The 10485-nt window shown below is 39.2% G+C and overlaps 1 protein-coding gene across 1 annotated transcript; it reads right to left on the bottom strand.

Annotated features, from left to right (window-relative positions):
* Positions 1-605: 605 nt before the first annotated feature.
* On the bottom strand, positions 606-9905 carry LOC125029923 (juvenile hormone esterase-like). Its single transcript, XM_047620110.1, has 12 exons — positions 9816-9905; positions 7757-7955; positions 6618-6782; positions 6262-6409; positions 5933-6118; positions 4520-4713; positions 4243-4393; positions 3200-3451; positions 2786-2932; positions 2319-2475; positions 1154-1268; positions 606-950 (listed from the first exon to the last, which is right to left on the bottom strand). The coding sequence occupies exons 2-12, from the start codon at positions 7946-7948 to the stop codon at positions 876-878; spliced, it is 1782 nt and encodes a 593-aa protein (XP_047476066.1). The 5' UTR covers positions 7949-7955; positions 9816-9905; the 3' UTR covers positions 606-875.
* Between the last annotated feature and the right edge of the window lie 580 nt (positions 9906-10485).

Raw genomic sequence — 10485 nt, 5'->3', positions numbered from 1 at the left:
TAGCCGAGCAAAGTGAACAAAGAGTTAGAAAATGGGTGATTCTAGGGCCATTTTAAGCTATAACCGGATCTATGTAGGTGCAATTAGGAAAACGATTAAACTCTGTGGCCCTAGAAGGGGCAAACAGTTTAAGGGGAGACAACTGCCCCACCCTGCCCCTCTCCCCTAAATGACGCCCCTGTCAGGGATACCATCATTAGGTCGACCTCACAACACTTATTCCAAAAGTTTTCGTCGTCGTATCTATACTGTTAAGTCAGAAAGAGTTAAGATACTTAGTAGCGACTGCACGCACGCACGCACACACACACACACACACACACACACACACACACACACACACACACACACACACACACACACACACACACACACACACACACACACACGCAGGCACGCACGCACGTACACACACAAACACACACACATACACTATATATATTTTTTACATACTCTGATAAGTTCAGGGTAAGCATAGCCGTTCCCTTATGTATTCAACAAATATACTGTCTAATATCATAAATAATGGTGCACTGCAGAACATTCTCCCTTGGGCTATGTTTATGCTTTATGGAGTTTTAGGCGTGTTATACATAAAATATTTCGTTCACAGCAGTTGCAAGACTATCGCGTCCATTAATCAACTCCTTTATTCAACATATATCATTCACAAAAATATAAAAAAAATAATGGAAATTAGACGCGAGTTATGGAAATGTGCTATCTGACGAACAGGAAACCATAAGACAGATTCATAGCCTATCAAAAAAAAAAAAAAAAAAAAGGATAATAATTTATGCCATAAACTTGTGCCCTCCCCACCCACTCCTAGCTAACTCCTTTACCACGCCTCCCTGCCTTTCTTAAGTGCTAGTTCATAATGGGACGATGCGTTCGGGATAGAGAATCTGGTTCAGTCTCACTGGCAGAGATGCGTGGAAAGCTCGCGCCTGGCAGGGGAGAGAAGAAAAAAATCTTTATAAGCAATAAACCTTAGAAAAAATGTCCGGGAATATATCTGAATAGGTAGATAATACTAAAAGGTGTGTGTGTGTGTGTGTGTGTGTGTGTGTGTGTGTGTGTGTGTGTGTGTGTGTGTGTGTGTGTGTGCACGCGCGCGTGCCTAGTCAATGATGCACAGGAAGTCACTCACCTCCTGTCGCTGGTCGGCCTCCATGGTGGGCGAGGGCTTAAGGGCGAGGTAGTGAAGGTCGTCCTCGGTCGCAGCCTCCCACTTGAAGCCCAAGGAGTCGTCGGGGGTTGGGTTGCTGGGGGGGGGGGGGGGATGTGTGAACACTGATGGTACTTGTACGCATATCGTTATAACATTAGATGATTACTTACATAAATAAGATCGATGCGAACAGTGACAAATATTGAGAGATGTGGACGAGGACAATTTTAAAAATAAATGTGAATGTTAAAATATCGTTATTTATGTTAAGATATTTGAACACATATATCTAAAAGATGTTGGTCTCATACCCTATTGGACAAAGAAGACATGTCCGCAGAAACATGTACACCAGTGTTACCAGTAAGAATGATCAAATAATTATCATCTTTCCTATATACATCTCAAGGGGAAGCATATTGCATCTATAAAGGAATCCAACAACCCGAGTAGCACTACACACTGCAGACTATACACATTCTGCATAACATTTCCTCTATATAAGCGTGTGATTACGTACGTTCTATAGTAAATTTCCTTCTTATTCTCCAGATCATACTTACTTTTGCTAAGTCTTGTAATGGTTGTACTAAAGCCTTTATGATGCTTAAGTTTAAAAAAAAGTTAGGGTGAAAGATCGAAGGCTCCATCTTGCAGTTTAACCGAGATATAAAACGAAAACCAAACTCAAACGTTGGAGACAATTTCTGTTTGCTTTGGCACAAGAACACCTTTGGCATTAATACACGTGCGTTTTCAATAAACTGAACAGTAATGTAAAGAATGATATGGGATTGATAGTGATTTTACGTTGTGTCGACGTATAATATCAGAGTAAAACAATCGACCAGTCTAAGAAGTTCATCTAATTGCAGGTCACTGCAATCTGTGACCTTTAGGGAGAAAGTCCCTGTTAACCGGAATATCTGATAGGGAATATAAAATATTACATTTCAGACAATACCCTGTAAGATTAGCTGGACTTGCCTTGGTTAAATATAATTGTAACTCATGGCAAAGTTCGAATCACAATAGGGAAGTTTAGATACACCACAATTTCCGTGATGTTTGAGACACCCAGTCTTGTCAGCAGTACGAGTCGCTTTACAAATGTTTTTGAAGCATATCACATGTCAAAAGTTACCCCGTGGCTGCGAAGTTCGTCCACATGGTCGTGATGATGTCTCTGAGGCGAAGGTCCTCCTCGTTCTGCAGGTCCCGCGGGCGATCGGGCAAGTAGCTGCGGACGAGGAGCGGTCCGCCGGCGAACAGGTAGTACAGGTCGTCAGCGTGAGGAATCCCTGTGATAGATGACGCAGATGAGAGGGATATGAGCTAGATTATCTACTTTTTTTGTTTTAAAGGTGTAAAAAACTGCATGTTCGTTTCAAGGAAGCACTGAGAGCCAAGGTGAAATCAATAAAAACAAAGGTTTGGAGATGTCAGTTTACCCATCGACTCGTTTAAATCATCTTCACTCTTAATCCCTTCCGCTTTCCCGTTAATCCTTTCTTCATACAACTGATAACAAAAACAACAATCGTCATCATCATAATCTCTATCGCACTAAAATACCAATTCCTCCCCTACTACTGTTCTGAAACAACTCACAGTGACGCCCTTTATCTGTGTTGAAGTAATCTCCCATTGACAGCTGGGATCGATGTTTGAGCTCGTAGCGGTAAGTACGAAGGCCAGGGACCCGCGCGTGGTACAGGGTTGTCAGGTCGTGTGGTATCGCAAAAGTGTAGGTGTGTGCTTAACTGGAGATAAAAATGTTTAAAGAATAATACAGTGAAAAAGTTCATAGTTAGAATAAAATGTGATATACTGTAGACTACAGAAATACATATATACCAGAAATAGATAATAGATTGACAGAATAGATATAACCACGTTTATAAATGAATACTCATATGTATGTATATAGTTCTTTTCGAAAATCGAAACGGATAATCTGATTCATAATTTAACATCAGTGAAAGTAGGTATCTTAAGATAATATAAATATAAAATAAAAACAACCGAAGTCCAATTTTACCAAATTAGCATTCGCGTACTTGAGAAATTGACCAGAGAACTGAACAGAAGTGTTTACCTTCGTGATTTCTTCTATGTGATCGCGGTCGATGGTTAGGTTCCCCAGGTAGTGCTGGTAGACCTTGGTGCTGAAGGCAACGGGGTCTTCAACTTCAGGTCCGACCGTGAGGGTAAGAGGCCCAAAGATACTGAAGTTGTTTTGTAAAGCAGGGAAGAGGTCCTTTCGAACTAACATTGCTGTAGAGGAACATACTTTCGATTGACCAGAAGAATGATGATTATCTATACGGTTATTTTGATTCTAACGTTCACAGTAAAAAATACCACTAGTTTAGTTTATGCAAAACTAAGGTGCTGCTGGTAGTCTTTGGGGCTGTTGAGGAGAGGAGAATTGTTCACAACTCTGTAGTCAGAAAACACCTCATAAATCTTCAGAAAATGCTCTGTTACATGCCCAGAAGGGCGAAATTATGTTACAGCCCTCGTTTATTTATTACTTACATCTATATGAGAAGGAAGACATGTTTAGGCCACAGTTATGTATTTAATTGTTGGCTGTCGCCAGAATTACCATAAAAGAGTTACAGGTTGTCTGTGATGATAGAATATGGCTGGGTTGTCTAAAGCCAAGGTAAGAGTTAATTAATCTTTGGTTGTGCTCTGCGGTAGGTGAACAGATGGTGTAGAACAAGAATAGAATTGTGGTTCAGAATGTGTGTGAATAATACCAGTCTCTGTGTTGGCATTTCCCATCATAAGGTAAATTTATCCTAAAGTTTAAATTACTAATTTACTAATTTTCTCTGTGCACACATAAGGAAAGGGTTAACCATGAATGACAGGCATAATTTAATGAACATACCATATGATTATGCAAACTGCCGATCTTCAATGACCTGTTGGATTGTTTGTATGATACTAATTACTAAACTGATCAATCATTCACCTCATTAAAATCTATGGGTTTATCTACTGATCTTATATATAATCATACATATCTATCACAAAAACACTGAAATAACACTAACGGTTTGTTCCAAAAGCTCCATCCTCTCTTGTGATTCCAGCCATGAGGTCCACTTGGTTGAAGTCCCCGTCACGCATCAGGCGCGCGGGGTGGTCCGGTAGAAAGTCCCCGTCAATACGAGGTACCGTCACTAGCGGCAAGACGAACCATTTCTGAGACATATAAATTATAGATTATCAGCCAGTTTCCTTATTAAACCATACCTTCTCACAAGTAAATAATTCCCTTTAATAGGCACGAGTCAAGGACATTTCCTCTGGGATATGTTGAGAACTAACCAAGTAATCCTGGAACCTAATGGCTAATCTGCGTCCGTCCACCTGCTGAAGACAGTCGAGGATGTCCTGGCTGCTGGGGCCTTCGGGGCAGCCGACGGCTTGGCTTACTTCCTGCGCCACGAGTCTGAGGTCTTCCCTGTGAGAATACGGCGCCATGGCCGACCCCGACTGGATGATGGCGCGGGAGAAGAGACCTAATGGAGATGAGTTTTCTGTTTGCTCTGTTACCTGATGTTGTACAGTGAACATAATACTAATCATATTCCGGGATGTGCTACTACTACTGCTACTATCACTATCACCCCCACAACCAAGGGTAATGGTAGTAGCAGTAACATTAGTAGTAATGTAATTGATATTAGTATTGCGTTTGCTACCATTACTATTTCTGATGATAAGACCGATGATAATGATAAACACTATATACTAATAAGAATAGCAAAAGAACCTTATAGATTTATTGATAAACTGAGTCATCAAACATGCAGTAAGTATGCAAATAATTTACCTTTTTTTTTACTTCAAACTGTGAATAACGCATATGTTTTAGATGTAATATTGTAATCATCATTTTTCATTCATTCATTCCTGAAACACACAGCCTTTCACTTTTATAACAAATGAGTATTTACACTACGTGTGGAAATCTTTTATGGCAGCAAAACGTATAAATGAGAATGGATACCTTCACCGTGCAGAAAATGTATTTGCCGTTTTGACGATATTTTCGTCAGGAATACATGATCTGTTCTTTGCCCTCAGTATTCTTCTTGAAATGTTCTACTACCGTTTCCATAAACCTCTAACAGTACATGGCATCAGGGCTCAGGATAATTTCAGTCACTCTTATGTGGTGACGATGGTTAGATTAAGAGGCTAAAAGAGTGAGACATACAATTTTGTTTTTAATATAATAAATACATCAAAGTCTTAAATCAATACACCAATTGTGCTCCACAGAATACTTCTTACTAAGAGAGGCTCTCAAAATTGTCACCCAAGATCTCCATAGCAGAGGAAAGGGCACTTCTACTTCTGAACTAGTATGGGAGCTTGGAAGCCCGATCGATTCGTTTTCTTACTGCATTGACACCTATAATGGCTCATTATCCAAGTTAACTCAACTTTGCATGTCATCACCCTTTCCCTATACACATTAAGCAATGTGTCCAACAAGAGGAAACTTGATATTGTGGCCCTAATAAGCTGAACAGCCGCAGGTATTGTGCTGGAAGTTCATACAGTTATCAAACAAATGATCCCAGAATTCATGTAACTGTTGAGACCTCACGCCCCCCCCCCCCCACTGCCCACTATGCCCTGGTGGTTCCCATTACCAAGATGAAGAGAATTAAGGAACATGATGCTGCAAATTCCACTATACATTGAAATTTGACTAAATGGCTACCTTACCTTTTGATTTAGGTGACAAAATGTGATAATGGACGAAGGCGCCCCCAGCACTCTCCCCAAAGATGGTGACCCTGTCGGCGTCGCCTCCGAAGTTGTGGATGTTGTCCTGCACCCAGTGGAGGGCGAGGGTCTGGTCCTTTAGCCCAAAGTTTCCTGGAATCACCTCATCCTCCGTGGACAGGAATCCTGCAGAGCAAATAAAAATGTACAAAAACAGTGTATTTACCATAAAGGTGAGTAGTCGAAAATGTAAAAGTCATAAAGAGAAAGAGAGAAGAAATTACATTCTTTATATAAAGCAATACACTATAAACTAAATGATCACTAACCCATGATACCAAGTCTGTACTGCAAAACTACGAGCACAATGTCATGGTTCATAAGGACATGAGGCAGGTACTCATGATTGCTTCCAGAGATAAATGATCCTCCGTGGATCCACACCATCACTGGGAGTTTCTTGTTATGCTTTAGTGTCTGTGAAATATATGATTAACAGGTAAGACTAACCATTACTCTGTCTTGAAAGAAAATATATGATTATATGATGATAATTTTCATTAGTCTGCTATGAAAAGAAATATATGATTTAAATAACAAAAATACCCATGATATAGAAGAAATAATAATAGTTTCTTATAGACACCAGTGCCTTGTCAAACATCTGCTAGGTGTTCTGACTTACGTTTGGGGTGAAAACGTTGAGGTAGAGGCAGTCTTCGTCCCCGTACATGTCCTCTGGGGCTTTGAGAATGCCCATGACGGAGAAAGCCAGTGGCACAAGGAGACATGAGGAGGGCTTTCTGGATCCGTCCCGCACGCCTTCCCACCTCTCTCCTTTAACCGGATCCTGCGAGCATGGGTGAGGCAATGTTATAACCCTTTCTACCGTAGCTTAAAAATTAAATTTTTTCTATTTACTCACCTTATGAGAGTATTCTTACTGCAGGGTGTTGGGGTCCCAATGACCTAGCAAGCTGATCCCATGGTTAACTCACACAGAAGGTCAGTAGCAAGGGATGAAGCAAAATGATAAGCGGGCACGCCAAGGCCTTGTTATGTATGCATCCTCCCCATACTCATTCCATCTTGAGATAAGGAGAACTCCCATGCTGTGAGATGCTTTCTTTCTATGGTAAATATGGTATGTATAACAGGTAAAAGGTGAAACGGAAATTAGTATCTAACATATAATGAACAAGTGTGCGATGTAGTAAGCTGAGTGAATTTACTAAACATTTCCTAAACAAAGGGAAAGTTTAGATATATGAAGTTCTTATTTTAACCAGTAAATTCAGACGCATAGGCCCTGATTTATGTTTGAATCATTTTTTTTGTAATATGATAGTTAAGAGCTATCATGATTTTGTTTTCCTTTTAATACCAAATCAACTGCCTTCAGGTAGAAAGTAATTTTTCACAATGTCCATATTATTTACATTGTTTTAAAAAAAAATGTGTTAGGCAAACGCTGGCAGTTTCAGTAGAAAGGTATATTATTAGGTTCGTTATTGAGTAATTAGTCAATTAAAATTTAATTTAATTTATAAAAAAACTAGTTTAAAGCTCTCGTGATGGATGAAGCCGAAACTCAGAAACGTTTCAGTATCTCATTGTGCCTGTTGAACAATGTGTAAGAAATTATGCCGATTATCTATTGATTATGAGGCTGATCGCTTTCGATGGGAATCCACTATTGTTAAATCTGCTTCATGTTTTATATCATAGTGTAAAATTGCAAACTTACATGTGTTTCACTACGTCAATTGCCTTTCTCAAAGACACGTTCTGGTACGTCATCCCCCTTTTAGGGTCAATACTCACCTTGAGTCTGAGTTCTCCCACAGGAGGCCTGGCAAAGGGGATGCCATAATAGGAGTAGAATTCCTTGCCCTTCGTGGAGATCTCGGTGATGCCAGACACCTGACCCTCCTCCACTGTCACTACGGGCACGCCGTCCCAAAATGTCAGTGCTGTCATTGCGACAATCACGACTGCTAGAAACTCATACAACATTTTGGTTCTGAGGAAAAAAAAAAAAAAAATGAATAAGATTAATTTAATAGAATAACAATTATCATCTAAATTTCATTCAATCAGCTCTCGGTGTACTTGCCTCTGAAGTCATGGGATCCACGCATTAGAATTTCAATATTACGTAGGCATATTTGCACTTCTTGATTGGATTATGATATCATGATCCATCGAACATATACTATAAATCCTTGCATAATGGCTACACCAATACAAACGCCTTTATTCAATTAAATAGAATTCTATGAAAACTTCTCTGTCACATTATAAAAATAGCTAATAAAAAGACCGAAAATGTATTGATCTCCGTTCTGATATTAGTCATGAGCATTGCGTTACGTAGTTTTTATTTTAATTAACTTTTATATTTATATCTTTCAAGGTCTTCACTGTATTACCCAGAACTGCTTGTGCATCGCGAATATCACACGTCTAGTTTCTAGCTTTAGGAGAAAAGGTGAACTGGGGAATTGGCAATGAGTAGCACGGAAGTCTCGCCATGTTCGCTATCTGAGGCTAGATTACAACCTGATCTCACTGGCAATCCGAGATAATGGTTGAGTACCGAATGATGCCACTTGGTAATTCATACTCAATTTTGGTTGCAAAAAAACACTGTTTTGTAATATCATATGACCATTTTTTCACAAAAGTATCTTATTTCGTTCAAATATTATGTTAGATGCTTAAACAGCCATAGTTACTTCACTGTTGTATAATACAATTATACAATAATTTTCAGTACAGCGTCCAATATACTGAAGTATCTTCACCTTTTTCCCCCACCTCCCCCGCCTCTCTCTCTCTCTCTCTCTCTCCTCTCTCTCTCTCTCTCTCTCTCTCTCTCTCTCTTCTCTCTCTCTCTCTCTCTCTCTCTCTCTCTCTCTCTCTCTCGGGTATGCACTAGCTATCAGTGATGCATTTAATAATGGTAATGATGATAGTAATAGTAATGGTATTGGTACGAGTATGATTGGTATTATGCTAGTAGTAGTAGTAGTTGTGGTGATAATGATAATGATTATGATGATGATAATAATGATAAAGATAATGATAATGATAATAATTAATATTATTAACACAAGATGCAGTGTATTTATAAGAACATTTCTGTGAAAAAAGAAGTTTTTTTTCGTTAGTTGAAGGCAGTGATGTATAAATCTTTACATTGAGATATTGCTGAAAAATGTGTAGAAAACCATTTAAATAGTATGATCAGTTTGTGTCTTTGTTCAACTACTGATTTTGACCTTGATCTATGACTGATGTTCCATTTGTTTATGAATTTGAGTTCTGCTTCTGTATCCGTTTTTATGTCTATGAATTCATGTGTGTACTTTTCTATCTATCCATACATCTATTTGTTTGTCTGCCTTTCTGTATGTCTAGTTGTCTATCTCTCTCTCTATCTATCTATCTATCTATCTATCTATTTACCAACCTATCTATCTATATTTCGGTTTATGACATAGGCCTTGTATGTATATATTGCACTGATAGCCTACCTGTTGGAAAGTTTTTAAGGTGTAAGTGACTCCGGGCAGCCTAGCGTGAGGCGCCTAAGAAATATTTTATGAATGAATTATTTCCAAAATTCTAAATCTCAAAATCTCAACATCTCAAGATTTATTTTTATAGTGTTTCCTTATAAGAACATTTATGACATAACTAGCAATTCTTCCGTCTTAATTAAAAGGTATTTGGAAGTTTATAAGGAGAGAGCTAAATTACCCAATGTAATAATGTAAGAAAACGATCTGCCTAAACTGGGTCTGTTATAGTAAGTGCAGGAGAAGGAGTCACAGACACACGGTAAAAGAAAAGACACACAGGGACTGAAAGTGCTTACGCTTTCCGAGAACCGAGAAGAGGAGCGAAGACACACAAGAAGCCAGAGAGAGAACACTCCAGCGTGAGGGCAAGACAATTCTGGCATGACCTCGTTTACAGGGGTGTTGCGAGTCACTACAAACGAGGGGGGTGAGGTGCCTTGAGTGCTTTTATTCCTGTTATGCTATTGGTTCCATTCCCCCTCTGATACCCTGCTTGGTACAGGAGATGATCACGTGATGATAACGTATTACAGGGATCTATGTTCCGGTATTTATGTCTGGTCTTACAGAGGTGCCATTCGACACCACACAAAAGGAAAGTTTTATTTACATGATATTTCTCTCAATTATATTTTACTGCGTGGTAACCAATGTATGCTTAAAAGAAGTCAAACTCATTGGAGTCATTGCAGAGTGACTGCAGATGCTTCAGTGATCAAAATCGTACAGTCCTGGAACGAACAAAGCTTCTTGTTAATTGTAAGTATCATTATTAACAGAGTGACAGAGTGATGCCAGGGCTCCTCCTCGGGCTTTTGGCTCGCGACTCCCGATCATGTTCATTTTAACGCTCACCCCATAGTCTATGAAACTTTCTTCTTGAATTACTTTATCATGTCAGTCGTTATCAGCATTTTCAAAATAATCAAAATCAGTGTCATGGTCAGAATCAACTAGTGTAGCATT

Source organism: Penaeus chinensis, chromosome 10 (assembly GCF_019202785.1).
Source record: "Penaeus chinensis breed Huanghai No. 1 chromosome 10, ASM1920278v2, whole genome shotgun sequence".
In the NCBI taxonomy this organism is placed as follows: domain Eukaryota; kingdom Metazoa; phylum Arthropoda; class Malacostraca; order Decapoda; family Penaeidae; genus Penaeus; species Penaeus chinensis.
This window is presented reverse-complemented; position numbering and strand designations above follow the sequence as displayed.